Below are 20,802 nucleotides of genomic sequence, written 5' to 3' on the forward strand. Positions count from 1 at the left end.
GACAAAGCCCATTCCATAACCGTCGATCACAACTCTTTGTGTTGGCAGGCAACTCGGGTGGCTCCGCCCGCATTCCAAGGACAGCATGAACACAATGAGTGTCTTGCGACTCTGATGACTTGGCAATGCCATCCAGTGGTTTGATCCAAAATCCTGACTGTTCGCTATCATTAATCCATCATATTCGCAGGTGAAAAAACAGTATCGATCCATCTGTTGGGGTAGATAGAGCCTTGGATGAATCCGGTGACGGACTCATCACTAGCATCTCGGGGCTCCCCTCGAAACGGAAACTTGGTGGCGTGGGTCTCGACTCGGCTATAAACACCACGTTTTGATTTGTTTAGACGGTCTAAGCGAGGAATGAAACATTGTCGATCCTTGGTAATAGGTAAAGCCTCCCCAGGATCTGATCACTAGGCTTGATAGCGAGCAGCGAGTCTGATTTGAGTAAGCACGGAATGTTCTGATTGAGCCATGGGGCTTTGATGGAGAATACATCATGGCTTCTTGAATGGCTGTAGCGGACATGTTTCCCAGGTCGAGACTGTCGATGATGCTGTCTAGTTGTGATGGGACACGAAGAGGACTTCGAGAAGCAATGTGCGTGTTCTGGAAGACAAGACCTAGAGAGACATAGTATTATCATCGCCTTAAAGCCATACAGATACTTAAAAGTGTAATGATCAAGGTCGGCTATCATGAGATCTGGGGAGATTCCTACATCATCGGCCACGACAGACTCGTATCAATACCCTCATCGCCACGCAAGCTCCTCCCAATATTTCCCATACTTACAATTCACATACCTATCCCCTTTCCAAACCCCTCCCCGGACTCCATCATTTCCACTTTGTGCCTCCCGCCCCAGCCCACTTTCCGCATTCAAACCACGCGGCGCCAACCTTTTTACTCCTAGGTCAGAGACTCCTTTTTCCACGGAGTAGAAAGAGCTTTACTCCTTCTTTTTTCCCCTCAGATGTGGAAGATGGGGAGGCGTCAGACTAGAGGGTTCACGAGGACCGTTTTGACGATTCTGGAGCTGGGAGATGAAACCATGGTGTAGCCAGGGTGGGAGATGATCCCGGGTCTTTGGTCCAGGTGTTCGGGCCGGATGGTGTTTTGACGGGAGGCCATGTGGCGATGTCTGATGTGTAGAATACTTGCTCTGTTGATCTTTTCTCAAATCGTAGGAACTATTCTTGGAGGTTCACTCAATAATACCAGATACCGGATTTACGCGCACACTCGCCCTCGTCTACACAACGCAATCGCACCGCCCCAGAGTGATAGACATGTCCCATAGCGTCCAATCCAAGTATCGACCTTGAACCGATCAGCCACCATGCAGAGCAAAGGGGAAAGTGGCGTACTCAAGGAGTGTTCGAGGGCGTGTCACAGACGTAGGGTCAACCGAGCGGGATCGACCGGGCCCAAAGCTTATATTCTTCAACGGACATAGGTTTCGATAGAGCGAGTGGATATAAACGGGGTGGGCTTGCATGTCTCACTCTCTGTTTCTAGTCATTCATTCTCTTCTTGTCTCATTTATTTTTTGAAGCGTTTACTTTAACATTCAAGATATGAAGCCTCGTCGTTCTATTCGTTCCAAGTCGGTCCCGACGGACCAGAGTCCTAAAAAGTCGTTTCTTACAAACATCAGTCGTCGATTCTCGCTCAGTGCTATTCGTCGTCCCAGCTCGCAGCGACTATCTGATGACGAAGATCGAGTGATTCAGGAACAGCCACAAGCAGCTTTCCAAGAGGTAGAGGCATGCACTATAAGTCATGAAGATGTGACTGACACATTCACACAGCCTGAATCTCCTCCAACTACAGCCTCCCGTATCTCCCGTCGAGCCTCCCGCTTCTGGTCCGCCTCCTCAGCCAACTACTTTGAAGACAACACTCCAGCCCAAGCCTCCTCTCCACCAGGATACGAGGGTGCAGCCTATGTACCACGTCATGCGGCGGCAGACTTTTCCAAGACAGCCTCCAACAGGTTAACTGTAATGGTGGAAGCCGACGAGACGACGCTCTGTTCATTCAACTGCTCACCCAGCGGGAACCGGATCACGGCTGTCGAGGATGATGAGCAGTCTGAAGAGGGGGCTTCACACCATCGCCAGCAAGCTCTCGCCGCACTGACGGCCCGTTCACGCAGCATCGCAGCCAGCAGCGACGGCGATCGTGACGGAAACAATGATTACACAGTCTTCCTAGAGCAGGCGGCCGCGGATCAGGAAACCAGGGCACGAAGGTCAGCGGCTGCTTGGGCTGAGCTGGAACACAGGACGACACACATCAGCCATAGGACGAGCGGGGCCGATCCGCTCATTACCAGGCAGAGTCGAGGGCAGAGTGCCTATCTGGGTGTACACGGGAGTGTGTCTGGGTCTTCACGGCCAGTGAGCTCCATCGCGATAAGTATCGCCGAGTATATCAGGCCTTCACATGTTGGGAGAGCTTGGTAAAGACCGTTCCATGAAAAGAGGATGAAGAGCTCTACCGAGATATAAAGACGGCATCGTCAAAAGACGCGATGCCATGATAACAAGTATCATAAGCAAGAATAAGACACAACTGGGACATTGGGCGTTTGTATGATATCAAGAGATGAATTTGCCATGGGATTGAAGAACATATCGTGTTGAGATAGAACCTGAGTGGCTCAGCTTAGCATCAAAACAATGCCTTCTTTCTTTTGTGTAGCAACCTTCAACTTCAGTCAGTGTCATCAACAACCTACCAGACAGGAGAGTAAACATCTTCACGTAGCAAATAGTTGCGAGACCCCATGTGAGACGCTATAGAAGCGTGCCATTGCCCACGATCCTATAGAGTAAACCCACAAGACCCAGTAAAACGCCGACTTTCCCAACGCGATTCCCCAAGATTCGCGGGAGACAAACATGCAAGTCCCTTCTTTGTCTCGTGTCTCCATGCAAACGCAACAGCAAATTTGCCTGCCCTCCAGTGCGCTCCCAAAATTTCAAGACAAAAAACCCCATTAAGATGCTCCCAGTTAACTAATACCAAAGCCTCGACCCAGCCCAACCCAAACGCAGCAAACATGCCCCGACAAATCCGCGTATAACCCAGCTTGACAAATCCTCAGTCGTCATCATTATTGGAGGGAAACATGGGTCTCACCCCATCCGAACCAAGAGACACGGGATGCCAGACATGGCTCAAGCAAGCCGTATGATAATTCCAACAAGCCCACATCTGCCGGTTTCAAGCAATGTCGAATAGATGACTTTCGTTTCACCTCCCCCCCTCGGTGTCGAATCCCAAGGCTGTAGCCAAGACGTGATCCTTTCATCCAGTTGAAACAAGTCAACTTATGCTTGCATGACCCCTGCCACACCTCGCCTCGGTGGAGGAATCTGAATCTCCTCGTCGTCAGAGCTATCTGCCGCTTCTGCAGCGGCCTGGTCGAGCATCCTCTCAATATCTTCGTCTCGCAACATTTTCCTTGCCGTCCCGTTTCCTCCACCTAGGCCACTGGGCAGTGACAGTGCACCCCTTAGATGGCTGCTACCACCATTCATACGCCTCCTCGGCGTCCCCCTGCCTGGCGTGCCATAAGATTGCTGTGGTGAGTCCAGGTCCATTGGGGAACCTGGAGGTGGAGGCATAGGGGACTTGTCAAAGCCAGGCCTCCTGGTTGGCTGTGCATGCCGTTGTGATGACGGCAACGGTTTCCTAGGGCCTGAAGGCAAAGCATGCCGAACCAATGGCCTGGCTGCACCAAGGTTTGGTCCTGGGGAACCCGTTGGTGAGAAGGCATGCTTCAGGTTGGCCGAGTTCCCCGGACTACTCATGAAGAGTAGAGACTCAATGGCATCTTGTTCCCTAACATTTTGATGCGGTGAAAAGAGCATGGGGTCACCCGTGGTGCGAGATCTTGATCCAGTCTGTAACGTGGGCAGCTGAGCAGGCGTATGAGGAGAAGCAGTGTGAGAATGAGATAGTAGTGTTGGAGTGCGGTGAGGATTGGAGTTGCGGCGCGGGTTCGAGCGAGGGACATTCGTGTTGAGAGAGGGTTGAATTGCAGCAGGAGGAGCAAGGGTTGGTTTAGGTAATGAGGATCTTGGAGGTGAATTGGATTTTCGACGCTGGCGAGCAGAATCGTATGGGAGAGGAGCTGAGGAGGAGGGCGCGGGGTTGAGGCGTATTCGAGGACTTGCTGAGGAACCCTGCCGGCGGTGGACGGTAGAGGTGCTAGATGTCGGTGATGCGGCGTGAGAAGCAAGGGTTTCGACCTCTTCCAAAGAATTAGATTGCCAGCCATGGTTAACCTTGATCATGGCATAAGAGAGACGCGTCTTCAATTCGGCGGACAACTGCAGGCAGCGTGTTAGTCGCGAGGTAGTCCAAAGCGGGATACATGCATCCCGACGCGGGTCCAAGTATACCGCGTCTAGAGCAGCAACGTACCTCTCCAATGTATCCTCCCGTTGCCGACGTCCTGCTCACAGCACTCGGATTCCTAGAATGACCCTTCACGGGACTCTGGCTGTCTCTCCGGCTCTTAACCTCGCCGTCGGCCATGCGTTTCCGTGAACTCAAAGCCTCCGTGTCCATCCTGTCCTGCGCGGCCGCAATCTCGGAGAGCTGCAGCAACTGGCTGTCCTGGCTCGAGGGGCCCGGCGCGCAGGTGCCGGCGTCGCTGGCAGGAGGCGTGAATGCGGGATCGGTCGAGGCGGTCATGTTGGTGTCCTGGGAGCCGGCGGTTGAAAGGGGATGGCTCTGGGTTGAGCCATCGTCACGGTCGAGGGATGGATTGCGCTGCATGGTAGCGGCGGCGACAGCAGCGACGGCCTTGACAGGTGGTGGTTTCGCTATTGAAGCGGCGGCAGCAGCAGCAACAGGCGCTGTAGGTCTTGTCGACGCAATCTGGTGCGAGACTCGCGAGAGCGCGTCGGCCGGGCCCAGCGCCGCGAGATCCCCACCTCGTCGCGCTCCAGTCACTGTCTCAGAGGTAACGTCGGGTCGAGCATCGGCCGTCTTGAACGGCGGCGGGAGCGTGACACGATTGGGATTGAGCGCGATCTCGCCGAGAGGCCGGTCCGGAGTCATGTCGATGGCACCGACGCCGCGATGAGGTTTTCGTGGCGAGGGTTTAAAAAAAGAGTGTAGGTATTCCCTCCAAGACCTTGTTAGTCTCCCGTGTCCTGTGCTGTACTGTACTGTAGAACTGAAGTGGAGGGTGGATGGACCCCCCAAGGGTGACGGGGTCTAGGGCCTAGACAGAGACCGCGCGGCGGGAAATCCGGGCTGCCGAGGGAGCTAGGCCAGAGACAAGGGCAAAACAATTGGGTTTGGCCAGGGCGGGAGAAGTGACGATGTTGATTGTTTTCTTGTTGATGTTGTAAAGTGTCGAGCAGACGACAAGTAGACACTTGTACAGCAAAAAGAATGATGCCCAAGAGGATATGCAGCAAGATGAAAAGATGTCAGTCTAAAAACCAAGATGAAATCCCCAGGCGAAACCGCTCAATAGGGATAAGATGCTGCCTTGCTGTTGGTGGTTTGGTTTACGCGGTCTGGTGTGGACGCGACTTGACTCGACTCGGACCAAAGCCAAAAACCTGGATGGAACCCTACCCCCAAGCCCCTGCCAGCAGGAAACAACCCGCTGAAGAAGCACTAAACTCTAGCGGTCCCACGGGTGGTTCTCTGGGTGGCCGCAGCGCGTTCCTCCGCTAGAACGCTCTGCCCATCGGGAGGCATCAGGGATCACCGTAGCACAAGGACACAAGGGTCGTGTGCTCCAGTCACAATGGCATTTTGAATTCGTCACCGAGGAGAGAGATTTTGTTTAAATAGCCGAGAATTATTGGCAACAAGGGACTGTTCGTTTCGACATAGACGGGATGAAAATATTCCCTGTTCATCCCGACTTACGCATCTTGAAAAACCAAAGGCCGCGTGGCGCTGCAAGGTTTTTGTTCGAGGCTTTTACTGTTCAGACACGACAGATGACAGGCACCGACATTTCGCCTGCTGCCTATGACAGATTACCCAAGTTATAGACACATATACGCAGTTTCTAAATTACTTCGGTACAGGCAGAAGAATAAAGAAATTGATTCAAGATCCGGCTTCCCGTCAATCAAATGACCTCACCTACAATCCTTGTCCCTCCCACCCTTCTTCGCGTGCCCCTCCACGTCCCGTATCCGGTTAAACATGACGCTTGGACCATAATAAACGTTCATGACACGAAGTCACGTGTGCCCCGCGACACCATCATGAGATGTCAACAAAGACTGCACGTGTATGAGACTTGAGCAAAAGTTGAGATATTGGCAATTTTGAAGAAAACAAATGTTTCTAGAATTTATTTAACGTCAGGGAATTGCAATGGCTCTTATCATACCTTCAATATGTTCTAGACATTTGTGTCCTTCATGACCCCCTTCTCCACGTCGCTTATTCCCTTCAACCCTACTTTGGGTATCCGCTAAAACAGCGCATCTCTAGAACAGCCGCCATTCTTCGCTACGGCTCATGCAAACACTCAAACAGTGGGTATCACCAACTGGCGGGTATCACTATCTTGTTCCTAAATAGCAGCACTCCTCCAAAGATGCTCAACCACATTCTGGCTCATCCCCAGCGTGTCCATAAACTCCTCCGTCCAGGATAATTCCCTCGTTGTTATCCAGATCATGCTGAACACGCTGCCATCCCTTCTTCTTTCTTGACTCCCTTCCCTCCACCTCGGCCCCCTTCCCCTTCGCATCGAATACTGGCTTAATCAGTGAGCCCAGCAACGGGTTACCGCTGAACGCTCCACCGCTTCTTCCACCGTTCTTATTCCCAGTTGTCTCCCCAAGCACACCATCCTCCGCGCCGTAGATATCTTCCTCCTCAGACTCGGGTGTAGCAGGTCGCTCGATAGCTGCCATTTTGCGGACAACCTTGCCGCCTACCACATCAATGCTCACAACTTGCTTCCGCTTCTCATAGTCTGGGCGTGCGCTCCACTCCATCTCTCGGAGGATCTTCTGCTGGCGCTTCAACTCACGAGCCCGCTCTTCAGGAGTCGCCCACATGCTGCCCATTCCCGTAAGCGCACCACCGACATCAAAGTCGGCTGCCTCGTCGCGCACCGTAGTTCGCTGGGCGTTTTGTGCCTGAAAGTTGAGTAGCTTGTCGCGGTGAGCGCGAGCCTTGGCTTCGGCGTCACTCAATGAGAGCCCGTCGTTGCCGCGCGGTTGAGTGAATGGGGCGGGTGTCTTGGCAACGTCTGGTCGACGGTTGGCCTCACGGTTGGCTGCCATTCGCTCACGTCCTCGCTCATCCTTGAGTTCTCGCACCATGGCTTGTACGTCTTCTGAGCTCAGGAGCGGAGCGCCGCAGAAGGTGCAAGGTCCCAAACCCTCCTTCATGCAGATTACCTTGCCGCAAGAAAGACAGTTCGGTGCTGCACCCTGAAGAGGATGTCTTGTGGCAACGCAGTTGCACTTTCTGGACTTGACATTATCAAGAGAGGGATTCGTCGAAATCTCGAGCGCTCTAATGGCAGCATCCAAGTCTGAGATAGCAGTTGAAGCACCAGCCATGGGCATTCCCCCAGAAATAGACACCTTGGTGCTACTTGCGGATGGCTTTGGAGTTGAGGTCCGTGAGACGGGGTTCGACTTTGGCTTGGGTTTCGAAGGTCCATCTCCAATGAGATAGCCTGCTGAAACATGCTGCTTCGGTGGAGGCTTCGCAACTGACTTGGGTTCGGGTTTCGGTGTGTTGGATCTCGACGCATTGTTGCTGCTAGGGGCGCTTGGTCTTTGAGGGATGTAGTCTAGATCCTGGTCCTTCTTGCTGTATGAAGTGCCTGAAGGAGCCGCATATTCTCCAACCTTCCTAGCCTGGGGTGTGTGGATGTTTGCCTTCTTCTTCTTCGGTTGTCGTTTCGCTTTCGGCACGGGCGCTATGGTTTCTGGTTCTGGCTCGGGGGGTGCTGCGGCGCTGGAATACGATGGTCCTGCTGTCGCTGCAGCCTGTCGCCGGGCATTGAACGAAGAGATAAACTCGACAGCTTGGGGAGAGTCGCCAAGGAGGTTTCCAAGATGCTCTGCAGCTTCAGGCTTGGAGAGGGTCGAAGCGTAATCGAGAACCTGCTGAAGCTCCTCGTTGGGGAGAGGTAACAGCTGTGAGAGCTGCGAGAGGGACATGGCGCGCAGGTATTAACGGATGGACGGGACTTTTAAGTCTTTCTGTGTCTATTCGGGGGTCGGGGTACAATTTTCTAGTCGTGTGTAGTTGTTTGATCAAGATCTTGATTGACGTCGTGCATCAAAGAGAGCTTGGAGCTCCCCCACCATCTCTGGCCCCTCCAAAAGTTGGCTACCCTAGAGAATTTCGCATCTTCGCTGAGTCACTCGCCGAGGTGGCCGAGAATTGCATTATAGGTGAACCACGTGGCCGGGGACCTCAGATATTCCCGACGGGAACAGTTCCCGAGAAGTGTGCGAGATTTTTATGTCAGGTTGGATGCAAGATTCTTGTTGATGGTGGATGTTCGGATTCTCTCTGCTGAAGCGCGCACCTGCATGCTGCGTGTGTTGAAGCATGAGCGCTTTCATAGGAGGAACTAGAGCCCCCACGCATGACCATTCATGCAGGAGGTGAGTGGCAGGTGAGCGGTAGGTGAGTGTTTGGCTTAGTCGAGAGATGGTATCCATAAAATGTATCCGGTCCATGTTAGCAGAATTCACGGATGAAGGGATGGAGGATCAAGTCTGGACGGAGCCAACCAGCCGTCCTCCGTCCACCGTTGCCCGGCCCATTCATTGTCGATCCGTCTCTCTACCGTTGTACTGTACCCCTCCCCCAGGTTTTTTCTCGCTATTGAATGGTGGCCAGGATGAAACCATTCTTCGTCGGTAGGTTGCGGTGAGGACTGCCCTGTGCCTGGTTACCGCGCCAATTGCTGGCAGTTTTGTTGAAAGAAGCAATTCTGGCCATTCTGCCGGTCTCGTTGTAAGTGACCATGAGGGTGCTCCGGAGGAGTGGCAAGCCCTGATGAAGAGCTGCAACCGGGAATACCGGAGCAATTGACGTAGGTTAAACAAAACCTGTGACGACAATAATTCAGATCAAACAGAAGCCGAATTCATGCCGCTTGATCAACTGGATATTGACCAATGCAGCATCGATTGCCGCGTCCGTTGCTCCGTGTCTTTCTCGAAATTCCGAACCTCGCCCGGCCACTCATCGCCATGCCCCTCCACCAGGCTAAACCCCAAGAGGCATAATCTGGGCCCCTCGAAGCGCTGCTGGAGCTCCCACACCCCCCATCTTCCGCTTCTTCCTCCCCGTATTTAAACTGCTCATCACCAAAGCCTCAACCATCCTCTTCTTCTCCCCCCCTCCATCCCTCGTCCTTTTCTTTCTCCCAATTGACTCTTTAGAACTCTCAAGAGTAAATCGCCAAAATGTTCGCCGCCTCTCGTATCCAGCGACGTGCTTTCTCCGCCACTGCGCGAGACGTAAGTAGATATCCTCCTCCCGTTGACCTGCATTGCGACTTGTTTATGTCGCTCGCCGTTTTTTCCCCTTCACCGAGCGAGACCGGCCCGGTCGTCACCGGAGCCTCATGAAGTCTTCCTACGACCTCATGAGCTTCGCAATGGCCAAAGACCAGGCAATCTCTTCACTCACAAAACCTTCTCGTGCTGACCCTCTTGTAGCTCTCCAAGGTCACCGTCCTCGGTGCTGCCGGCGGTATCGGCCAGCCTCTCTCCCTCCTCCTCAAGCTCAACCCCCGTGTCACTGAGCTCGCTCTCTACGACATCCGTGGCGGACCCGGTACGTAACGACACCCTCATTGCACAATCTTTCGATTGCTGCCCGCAGCGATTGCAATCATCATGCTTCGGCTGAGCGACGCCCGCACGCACTGGCCATCTCGCACCTCGCTCATCCGAGGCCCCAGACGACCCATCATGCCACCTCATCCCGATCTAGATCAATCTCAGCTAACAGCCTTGTTCCCCCGCAGGTGTCGCCGCTGACATCTCCCACGTCAACACCAAGTCCACCGTCAAGGGTTATGAGCCCAGCCCCGCTGGCCTCGCTGATGCCCTCAAGGGCGCCGAGGTTGTCCTGATCCCCGCTGGTGTCCCCCGCAAGCCCGGCATGACCCGTGACGATCTCTTCAACACCAACGCCTCCATCGTCCGTGACCTCGCCAAGGCCGCCGCCGAGTCCGCCCCCAAGGCCAAGCTCCTCATCATCTCCAACCCCGTCAACTCCACCGTCCCCATCTGCGCCGAGGTCTTCAAGTCCAAGGGTGTCTACAACCCCAAGACCCTCTTCGGTGTCACCACCCTCGACGTTGTCCGTGCCTCGCGCTTCGTCTCCGAGATCAAGGGCACCGACCCCAAGGACGAGAACATCACCGTTGTCGGTGGCCACTCCGGTGTCACCATCGTCCCTCTCTTCTCCCAGAGCAACCACCCCGACCTGAGCTCCAACGCTGAGCTCGTCAAGCGTGTCCAGTTCGGTGGTGACGAGGTCGTCAAGGCTAAGGACGGTGCTGGCTCTGCCACTCTCTCCATGGCTATGGCTGGTGCCCGCATGGCTGACTCCATCCTCCGCGCCGTTCAGGGCGAGAAGGGTGTCGTCGAGCCCGCCTTTGTCGAGTCTCCTCTCTACAAGGACCAGGGTATTGAGTTCTTCAGCTCCCGCGTCGAGCTCGGCCCCGAGGGTGTTGAGAAGATCCACCCCATCGGCAAGGTCGATGCCAACGAGGAGAAGCTCGTCGAGGCCTGCCTGGGTGACCTCAAGAAGAACATCGAGAAGGGTGTTGCCTTCGTTGCCTCCAACCCCGGCAACTAAATCCGCTCCCAACTTTCTAGTTGATGGAGAATGACCTGGCGTAAGACATTGGGATATGTGGTGAAAATGGGAAAAATTAAGGACGAGGGCGATTTGTCTGTCACTGTGTGTACGGATGCCGTTCGTGTAAGGATTGGGAAAAAAGGAAAACGGGGGTGTATGAGCGATTGATATACCCATCATCTTTTTCTTCCCGCTGTTCTACCACTGCCATAGACTTGGAGATCTGGTCTCTGTCTGTACCATAGCAATGAATGAAAAAATACCCAATATCTGAGTGCCGGTGATGATTTGTCTGCTGTCAAGTCCTGACGGGCCATCTTGGCGTTGCTTCCCCTAAACATGGATCATGACACCTATGTTGACGGAATCATGAGTGTTGCCCTCAGCCTATCAGGTAGCTGCGAAGAATTAGCTAAATATTGGGAATGCTTGAGCAGGCGATTGGAACAGGTATTTATAAAAAAAAAAAGATTGGCTATGTTTCATGATCAAGTCTATCACAACTCCATCAATATTATACAACACACCCCCACCACCCATCCTCCATCTGCACCTCTCATCGTCCTCCGTCTAGTTAGTGTATGTCGACTCATGTCTAAACCCTCACAAATCTAAACCATCAAACCCTCATCATACCATGGAATGCCCATTACTATGTAACACGGCGTCCACTTAAGCCCTGGCCGCTCTCCACTCCTCAATCTTTCTCCTCCGCTCCTCAACCTTCCTCTCAAACTCGGCCACCTTCTCCATCCTCTTCTTCTCATCTTCCTCCTCCTTCTTCTTCTGAGCGGCAGCCCGTCGAACCGCCTCTCGGGCGAGCTGGTCGGGTCTTCGCTCAGCAATATCTCTGGGTCGGTAGTCGCTGAAGAACTTCTTCAGGCCGACCTCAATGATCCAGCAAGCTGCATAGTCGATGACCATGACGGCCGTCATGTTGGTCTTGAACTCTTCCGAGAAGGGAACAAGCTTCATGCCCGAGTTGATGTCGGGGAAGAGCTCGAGAGCGCAGGCAAAGGCCAGGCCAGAGACACCGACGATACCGTAGAACATGCCCTTGTTCTCCGAGAGGGACTCACGGAAGGGACGGCCCTGGTAGTTGATGGCAAATGTCGAGATCTGCTGGATAAGCTGGAGGAGATAGACAGCTGAGTTGAGGAGAGAAGGAGAGAATTCGGCCTCGAGGTCAATGTCATCAGAGCGACTATCAAATGTTAGCTTGAGAAGACAAATGTATGAATGTTGGCAACTTACGGGTCAAGGCGATCGCACAGGCGTGCAATGTAGATGAGGGTGACAATGTGGACGGCAAACTGTCCCAGAATAGAGCCAATGATATAAACGTTGAAGATGTTGGGCTGAGGACGTTCCTTGCTCAGACCCTCGACAACACGGGCGCGAGAGATGCTCAGGAAGCAGACGGACATGAGCATACCACTGATGGTGTACTGAGTGTCGCCAAACTTGATACCCTCGAGGTACAGGACAGACAGGGAGTAGGCGGTGATAAGACAGTTGAGGGCGAGAATCTTGTACATCTGAATGGTGGCAACGAGAGTGCAACGACCCTGTCGGATAATGTTGGGCACGGCAATGACGTTTCGCAGCTTCGAGGTGAAAGGGGCAGCAACAGAGGCGTCACCGAGCTTCAGAGTAGGTGGCTCATCATCTCCAAGGTCAGCCTCCATCATACCAGACGCAAGCTTGTCGGCGAATCCAGCGGCCTTGTTGTTGATCTCGGCTTGACGAGCGGCACGAGGGTCCGAGTTGATGAGCTGCTGGGCACCGGGAGAGGTGATGGTCTCGAGAGCATGGCCCTGGGACTTGGCGTACTCCTCGGGAGTCACGTTCTTCTTCTTGGCCTCGCGTTCGATGGCCTTCTGGAACTGAGGGTTGGTGGGACCAGGAGGGTACAGGTGGGCAATCAGGGCGGGAACAGGGGGAGGGGGCTGGTTGAAGCGGGCCATCAGCTCGATCTGCTTTTGGTACATCTCCTTCATCTTGCTGTTGCGAGCGTGCTCGGCAATGCGGGTAAGATCCTCGGGGGTTCCGTTCAAGAGGGCAATACCAATGTGAGCCTGCTTCAAGGCACCGACGTCGTTGGTGCCGTCACCAGCCATCAGAGTGTAGTAACCCATATCCTTGAGACCGAGAAGAATGTCCTCCTTCTGCTTGGGGGAAACACGAGCGTAGACCCAGGTGTGTCGGAGGAGAGAGTTCCAGGCAGCCTGGTCCTTGAACTTGGCGAGGGCGTAACCAGTAACACAGATATCCTTGGTGCGGAGAATCTCGGGGTCAAGGGGCTTGGAGGGATCAACCTTGATGCTGACCTTGTCATCGACGCTCTTCCACACAAGCTTCTCGCCGCCAGCGTTGTCCTCAGGGGCATCAAGAATGAGAACCTCACGGTCAACGATCTCGACCTCTCGAGCGACGTGAACAGCGGTAAGAGGGTTGTCTCCGGTAATCATGACCACACGGTGGCTGCTCTCGTTCAACATCTGAACAGCTTCCTTGGCATCATCCTTGAGGGGGCAGTGGAGCACGAGGAAGCCGGCAAAAGTCAAGTCACACTCAACCTTCTCTCGCTTCAGTTCATTGATCCTAGCAGAGCCCAGTTCGGAGTCATGGGTAAGCTGCTTGTAGGCGAGGGCCAGAACACGAGAACCCTTGCGAGTAAAGTACTTGTAGGTCTCCTCGTAGTCGTGGGGAACAGTGGTAAGCATCTTTTGGATAGTCTCAGGCGCACCCTTGACACCGGCGAAGGTGCCCCTAATCTTGTGACCATTCTTGATATCGTTGCCGTGAACCATGGCGACCGAACTCTGACGCTTGAGGGCCGAAGAGAACTGGAATCGACGCTTGATCTGAACGGTACCGTGGGTGGTGCCAGCTTTGTTTGTACTCATGAGGGTGTCATTTCGGCCAAGAGTCCAGCCGAGAGAAGTAAGGGTAGCCTTCTCCATGGGGTCACCAACAATTTCTCCCTCGTCAAGCTTAACCAGGGCGTGGGCAGTGGCAAGAACGAGCTTGGTCTCCAGGCTGGCCTCGGTGACAGCAGTCATGGTGGAGTGGGCGCCATCAGCCTCCTTGGTGTCCTTGATCTCATCGTGTCCAAGAGCAAGACCGGCAATACCCTCAACAACGAGGTCCTCACCAGTCAGAGTACCAGTCTTGTCGAAGCAGGCCACATCGACGCGGCCAGCAAAGGGAATACGGAAAGGCTCAGTACAGAAGATGGCAAGCTTGGCGAGAGCGGCCAAACTGGTGTTGACGGCAAGACTAAGCTCCATGGGAAGCTCAGGAGGAACGACACTGGTGACAATCAAGACGCAGTCCAGCATGAGCTTGGAGCGCTTGCGATCCTTGCGGACACCCTCATCCCAGACATACCAGGCGGCGGCAATGGCGAAGATGAGGAGGAACAGAATGAAGAAGAGAGCCTCGGCGTTGTTGGCAGAGACTCGCTCGGTGGAGTAGATCATGGTTCGCACCAGGTTACCCTGGGAAGTCTCAAAACCGGTCTTCATCACAATAGCCATGGCGCCGTTGTCAGGAGGAGGGGGAACACCGGAAGAGAGCTTGGGCTTCTCTTGATCGGGGTTTCCGTGAGTAACCTGGAGGACCTTGGTGCCTCCCCAGAGGAAAGCGTTCTTGTCGAGACCCTCGGTGTCCAAGGAGACATCAGATGGGCGAAGCTGGATCGAGTCCTTGAGGAGAGGAGTACTCTCACCAGAGAGCATAGCCTCGTTGACAATGGCGGTTCCCTCAACCAGAAGCATGTCGCAGGCGACACCGCTGTCCTCCTTGGTTCGGCCAACAGAAACAAGATCGCCGGGAAGAAGATGGTCACTCTGGATCTCGGTCCACTTGCCAAGTCGGAACACCCACATATCGTAGGGCTTGATGCTCATGCCGCGGAATTCGTTAAGGGTACGCTGGCGCTGCCAGACAACAGTGCTCTCGAAGGCGACGAGCATGAAGAGAGTGAAGAGCGAGTAGTACCAGTATTCATCGAGCATCCAGAGACCAACACAGAAGATCTGGAAGACAAAGAAGGGCGCAACGGCGTGCTCCTTGAACAGCTCGGTGAAGGTAGGGACGGGAATATCAAAGGTGTTGAGGCCATAGTGCTGCTCGATGCGCGACAACTCGACTTGGGTCTGGATACCCTTGGCGGTCTGGAAGTGGCCGATGGTGGCCTTGGGCTCGGCGTCGATGTCGAACTTGAGCGTACCAAACGACTTTGTCTCGGGGTCGTAGAGGAAACGGCGCTTCTGGAAGAGGAACGAGGTGTTGAGCTTGCCGCCAGCCTGGGTCGACTATGTTAGTTACAGTTTGGAAATTGAGGTCAGAAGAATCTCCCCACCTTGTCGCGAACCAGCTTGCAAATCTCGGCAGACCCGGCGTTGGCGATGGGAATGACCTTGATCAACTGCGCATCCTCAATGTCCTTGGCCTTGGAGGCCGTGAAGCTGGCCTCAAGGCCGACGCTCCAGTGGGTGCTGAGCCATGTCAGGGTCTGGAGGGTGATGATGGTACCGCACCAGAAGACGGTCCATTCCTCTGCGCCAATGTGCTTCTCGTAGAGGTCGGGTGTCAAGTAGAAGGCCAGGAAGATGGGCCAGATGATGGCGAAAGGCCAGACGTAGGCGTGGAACTGAAAGGGCAGCGGGCGCAACAGCTCGGCCTGCTTTATCTGGGGGTTGTCGACGAGGGGCGCCATCGTGGGCGGAGTGGACGAGACGGTTGAGTCTCTCTCTGCTGGGAAGTATCAAATGGACAACAATCAAGAGAGGAAAGAGAATAGATTAGATGAAGCCAAGAATGGCCGAGTCGAATGAGGCGCGCCGCGAGTTGGTGGAAGATGCCCGCCTCTGCCAATTTGTCGTGTCGAGTGCAAGTCCAAGCCACAAGTCGCGATCTGTACTTTTTGGCCGATGCGTTCTCATGGTGGAGACGGACGGTCCGGCCTCTCGGGGCTTGCCATGCACCGATATCATCACGTGATTTAAATGTCACCGTCCACCATCTGATCTGTTCCTACGCCGCACGCCATTTCCAAACGTGTCCATGGTCTTCTAAAGACACGACACCACAACCTGACTTCTCAGGAGAGGTTTACAATGTCATTCTCTAGCGCGTGTTTGAATTCGCCGAGCTAAGGAGACTTTGGTCCTTGAGCATTCCGCCCCCGGAATCCCGGACTCGTATCCAACATGGATGGCGGAGCGGGGCGGAATCACGGAGTGGCCTCCGCTTACACAACACCTCGCGATATCTCGCCAATGCGCGAAGCGAGAACGTTAATGGCTTCGCTTCGCAAGACTTGAACTTGATTACTGAGCGTAACGAGTTTCCACTGAATAATCTTTTAGTACTGTTGCATTATCAATCCTTCAGAGACGCCACCAACAAACTCGCTGTGATTTCAACGCCCTTGAGCCACCGCATGAATTGAGAAGCAGCTTAACAACGTTAAAGTTCACGGTCTTGAGGGTCGACCCCTGTCAGCTATTCAATGTCCAAACGAACCCGCCAATAGAGGCCCCTGCAATTGTGGGAATTGAGATCGGTATGAGTTAGGACGATTCGCGATTGATCCGTCAACTAGTTTAGCTACTATTTGATGCGCATCTATCAATCCGGCTTGGTTGTCTATATAATGGCCCAAGGTGATCCTGTTCATCTCAGATACCAACCCAACAATTCATCTCAACTTCACTTCCATCGCTTGCTTTTATCACCTACTCACATCCCACACAATGGCCACTCTGAGATACGACCCCGAATTCGCCAAGGCATTGGAACCTCTCAGATCCAAGCGTCCCTCAGGCCCTCCTCAAACTGCCTTGGAAATCCGTCGGAACAATGACTCTCTCTTTGAAAACATGTTCCCCAAGGCGCCCTCGGCCGAAATCATCCAACAGACCGATTACACCATCCAGAGTTATGATGGTGCAAAGATCTTGCTCCGCCGCTTTGCCAAGCCTGAGCACCTCTCGGCCAAGGAGCCTCTGCCTGCGATTCTTTCCATTCATGGCGGTGGCTTCGTCTCGGGAAGTGTAGATGCCTGTGCTGGACTGGTCGCCAGCAAGGTTCTTGCGGCCGATCGTCCCATCTTTGCTGTTGACTACCGTCTTGCACCCGAGCACCCTCACCCGGCCCCCGTTGAGGACAGTTACGCTGCTCTCAAGTACCTCCTGGATCACGCTGTGGAGCTCAACATTGATCCCAAGCGTGTTGCCGTTCAGGGAGAGAGTGCTGGTGGCGGCATTGCTGCCGGGCTGGCCCTCTTGGCTAGGGACAGGGAGCTTCAGCCTCCGATCGCGAAGCTGCTTCTTACATATCCCGAGCTCGATGATCGGACACGGCATGACAAGGACACTGAGTTTCTCAAATTTGTCACATGGAGCCCCAAGCACAACGAACTGGCATGGGCGGCCTACGTCGGCGAGGACAAGGCCGGGAAGCCCGAGGCGGATGTCTCTCCGTATGCTGCCCCAGCGAGAGCTACGACGTACAAGGGCCTACCATCCACATATGTAGACGTCGGAACGCTGGATGTGTTTCGGGAGGAGAACCTGGAGTTTGTCAGGAGGCTGCTCGCGGATGATGTCGAGGTCGAGTTTCACGTCTGGCCCGGAGTGCCACATGTGTTTGAGTTTCTTGGAGCTGGGACAAAGTGGCATGTGAGAGCAACGGAGGCTAGAGTAGATGCCATGAAGGAATTTTAATTGATAGCCTATGTAAGACAGTAACATGTATCGCCGCGTGAGTATTGAGCCTGGGCTTGCCAAACAGACCCTCCCATGAAACATGAGAATCAGTGCTTGTTCAGAAATGATAGAAGAAGCTCAGAAATCCTTTCAGGTTGGTCTTCCAGCGAAAAGTGCCCTGCATCCTCCACAATGTTGAGCTCAGATCCCGGAATAGCTTCATGGAGCTTATGAGCCCAGTCAACGACCTGCCAGGAATCATCCGCGCCCCAAATCAACTGCACAGGTATCTTCTCCAGCTCACCAAGGCGAGGGGCCACTTCCATCGTGTGCTTAGGATCATAATGTCGAACCTGATGCTCAAACAAGCTCGGTTGGCCGATGGGGCCGGAGATGTATTCCAAGTAGGAGTCCAAACTCGATTGTTCGAACTTGGCAGGGTTCTTGACAGCTTGAAGCAGCCACTCTCTAAAATGAGCGCGATGATCGTTGTCGCTCACTTTGATGAGATACTCGAGGCCCTTCTGCATCTGCTGCTTGGTCCGCTTCGAGGGGTAGCTGTCGAAGCACACCACGTCGATGAGTGTCAACGACAGCACCCTCTCTGGTGAGAACACGGCCAGCCGCTGAGCGATACCACCTCCAATGTCATGGGCGATGATATGAGTCTTGTCCAGTCCCCACAATGATAGAAGACCTTCCAGAATGGGAACCTGTCCTGTCATGGACGTGTCCACGGCAGAGTCCCAGGGGCGCTCAGAAAGGCCAAAGCCAAGGAGATCAAAGACGTGCACCTTGAAGCCTTTCTCGACGAGCTTGGGGACGACGTTTCGCCAGATGAGAGATGAAGAGGGAGTTCCGTGAAGGAGGACGACTGGAGTGCCGGTGCCGTAGACGCCATAGGCGATACGGCTACCTCTGATGAGGGCGTTTTCTGTGACGATAGGCTGAACCATGATTGAATGCTTTGGGATATTGCTTGTCTGATGTTTTGGAGCAGAGCGAGCGGCTGAACTTATAGTAGCGGATTAATAATTGATGTGGTGTCGTGTGAAGGGCGCACTCGAAGACGCAACTGCCATCCTTCTTGGCACAGATAAGCGCCATGGACAGTCAAAAGAGCCCCGCCTTCCTTGATTTAGGTCAAGAAACCGGATTCTGGGTCTCGGTCGTTGAGTCCGCTGCTTGTCGGTCGATAAATCGTGTCTTGACTCCCGTCAACATGGACAAGAAATATGAGCGACCTTCGTCTTCAGGCGGCAGAACAGCTTCAATCTTAAACTCTTTCACTAGAGATGGGACAAGTTTAAAGACCACAAGTTCAGCCAAATGCCGCCCAGGACAGGATCTTGAACCGCCGCCCCAGCTAAGGCTGACTCGTTCCATGTTGCGAGACGTGTCGGGGTCTACGTTGAGCCACCGAGCGATGTTGAAGAGGTGAGAGTCGGGACCGAAGACGTCTGTATTTCGGTGCAAGGCTACTGGATTGCACCCTACAGTTGTATTGGGTGGGAAATAGAAGCCGTGAAGGTGAAGACCGCCTTTGGGAACCTTTCGTGGAAGGGACATGCTGATAACAGGGTATAGCCGTTTGACCTCCTTGATGAGAGCCTGCATTATCGGGAGACGGGTAGCGGTAGAATATTGGCTTGAGTCTGCCGTGGCGAGCACTTCTTGGGAAACTTGAGCCTGGACATCTTGAAGAGAACCTAGCACAGCCATGATGGAGGTCAGAGTGGACGCCATGGTCTCATGCCCAGCACCGAAGTTTGTCACGGCCATTTTGCGCAGGTAATTGTCAGTAAAGTCGGGCCTGACCTTGTGAAGCCGAATGAGATCTGTAAGGAGATCCTGGCGGCTGTCCTTGGGCGGGTTTGGTCTTCTGGCTGCGTTGACACGTCGAGAGACTCGCTTGCCAACATCCTGTCCAGTCATCAGGTCTGAGTCCAAAGGTCAAAAGCGATGAACTCACGACAAAGAATGGCTTGAAGTTCTTCGGTGTCTTGAAATTGACGCCCCAAGCCGAGCTGAAGAGCCGACCGACCGTTTTGGACAGAAACTCGAGCTTGACAATTGTAGGGAAGAGGCCAAAGACACTCTTCCGTCTCCAGCCGTGATAGGCATGCGAGCCCGATCCCCAATCAGTGCCGCTCTTGAGCATTCCGGGCGACCATGAGAGGACAACGGACCCAAGACATTCCACGGCAATGATGTGCATCCACTCATTCAGCTCGACTGGAGCGCCCTTGAAGCTCTTCAGCTTGGCGATGGCACGGTTAATGACATCGTCAATAGCAGCCTCGTATTGCAGGAGATTGGACGTCTGATAAACAGGGCCAATCATGCGGCGCTGAATTCGGTACCGCCTCACATCCCGTTCCGAGAGAAGGTCGAGTGTGTCGGGAAAGTGAGGGTTGAGGTGCCAGTCAATGCGAGGTTTGCTCAGGCTGGTGGCCACTGCGAAAGTCAGTCATGATCGATGACGAAGATGATTTGGAACAAACAGTAAAAGTCCGACTTTTCATATCCGCTGCCACTGCCTACTTAAGCGTCAGTTGAGGCTCTCATGAACTTGGGTGCGACATACTGTAGATGGCCTGAAAAGCCTCCTTGGTGTCGAACCACACTTCGTTTGGGCCTACGCGTACAACAGGCCCGTATCGCGAATGCAAAATCTTTCCAAGATGAGCCATGCGCCCATTTCTCGCATGGTATGCGTGCCAGAAGCTGGATATAGCAGCCAGCCTGGGTCCAGGGATATGTGCAAGTGGGTGAAATGTCAATCGGTAGACGGCGATTGAAGCCAGTAGCACAACGAGGGTGAACACGATCTTGAGGAGTACCTGGGCTATGAGACTGCATAGAAGCGTCACCCAGGCGAAGAAAAGTGAGAAAGCCATGATATTAGCGAGCAAAGCATCACGGCGAGCTCGTATTTAAGACCGTGATTGTTTGTTGACCAAGGGAAATTCTGTGCGAAAAAGTTGAGCTCAGACCCCACATTCACCAGATGGGTAAGCCACCATCAGAAGAACACTGCCAGTTTTACACAAGGGGAAAGATTGTAATGAGAAACTGTACTTATGACTAAATTTGAATAATTAAATAGTATCGAGCCTAACTTTTATTGCCAATTATTTGACATGGGCCACCGTTTACCAGTAGATTGCCCAAGTAACCATCAGATCCTGCCCACAAGGCGCTCGACTTATAACCGATGCATCCT

The 20,802-nt window shown here is 53.7% G+C and overlaps 7 protein-coding genes across 7 annotated transcripts; 3 read left to right on the top strand and 4 right to left on the bottom strand.

Annotated features, from left to right (window-relative positions):
- Positions 1-1,583: 1,583 nt before the first annotated feature.
- Positions 1,584-2,474, top strand: NCS57_00854400 (uncharacterized protein; the record flags this gene model as incomplete). The annotated part of the gene is made up of 2 exons (XM_053058355.1): positions 1,584-1,766; positions 1,818-2,474. 2 exons carry the CDS (start codon positions 1,584-1,586, stop codon positions 2,472-2,474), a joined length of 840 nt encoding a protein of 279 aa, XP_052912186.1.
- An 870-nt stretch (positions 2,475-3,344) lies between these two features.
- On the bottom strand, positions 3,345-5,085 carry NCS57_00854500 (uncharacterized protein; the record flags this gene model as incomplete). The annotated part of the gene is made up of 2 exons (XM_053058356.1): positions 3,345-4,349; positions 4,444-5,085. The coding sequence occupies 2 exons, from the start codon at positions 5,083-5,085 to the stop codon at positions 3,345-3,347; spliced, it is 1,647 nt and encodes a 548-aa protein (XP_052912187.1).
- A 1,517-nt stretch (positions 5,086-6,602) lies between these two features.
- Positions 6,603-8,186, bottom strand: NCS57_00854600 (Zf-C2HC5 domain-containing protein; the record flags this gene model as incomplete). Its single annotated transcript, XM_053058357.1, has 1 exon — positions 6,603-8,186. One exon carries the CDS (start codon positions 8,184-8,186, stop codon positions 6,603-6,605), a length of 1,584 nt encoding a protein of 527 aa, XP_052912188.1.
- A 1,263-nt stretch (positions 8,187-9,449) lies between these two features.
- Positions 9,450-10,854, top strand: NCS57_00854700 (malate dehydrogenase; the record flags this gene model as incomplete). The annotated part of the gene is made up of 3 exons (XM_053058358.1): positions 9,450-9,503; positions 9,705-9,822; positions 10,016-10,854. The coding sequence occupies 3 exons, from the start codon at positions 9,450-9,452 to the stop codon at positions 10,852-10,854; spliced, it is 1,011 nt and encodes a 336-aa protein (XP_052912189.1).
- A 675-nt stretch (positions 10,855-11,529) lies between these two features.
- Positions 11,530-15,583, bottom strand: NCS57_00854800 (uncharacterized protein; the record flags this gene model as incomplete). Its single annotated transcript, XM_053058359.1, has 3 exons — positions 11,530-12,061; positions 12,112-15,179; positions 15,227-15,583. The coding sequence occupies 3 exons, from the start codon at positions 15,581-15,583 to the stop codon at positions 11,530-11,532; spliced, it is 3,957 nt and encodes a 1,318-aa protein (XP_052912190.1).
- Positions 15,584-16,622: 1,039 nt separating this feature from the next.
- Positions 16,623-17,594, top strand: NCS57_00854900 (Abhydrolase-3 domain-containing protein; the record flags this gene model as incomplete). The annotated part of the gene is made up of 1 exon (XM_053058360.1): positions 16,623-17,594. The coding sequence occupies one exon, from the start codon at positions 16,623-16,625 to the stop codon at positions 17,592-17,594; it is 972 nt and encodes a 323-aa protein (XP_052912191.1).
- An 89-nt stretch (positions 17,595-17,683) lies between these two features.
- Positions 17,684-20,476, bottom strand: NCS57_00855000 (AB hydrolase-1 domain-containing protein; the record flags this gene model as incomplete). The annotated part of the gene is made up of 5 exons (XM_053058361.1): positions 17,684-18,559; positions 18,729-19,499; positions 19,549-20,033; positions 20,081-20,116; positions 20,164-20,476. 5 exons carry the CDS (start codon positions 20,474-20,476, stop codon positions 17,684-17,686), a joined length of 2,481 nt encoding a protein of 826 aa, XP_052912192.1.
- Positions 20,477-20,802: the final 326 nt, after the last annotated feature.

This window comes from Fusarium keratoplasticum, chromosome 6, assembly GCF_025433545.1.
Source record: "Fusarium keratoplasticum isolate Fu6.1 chromosome 6, whole genome shotgun sequence".
NCBI classification, from domain to species: domain Eukaryota; kingdom Fungi; phylum Ascomycota; class Sordariomycetes; order Hypocreales; family Nectriaceae; genus Fusarium; species Fusarium keratoplasticum.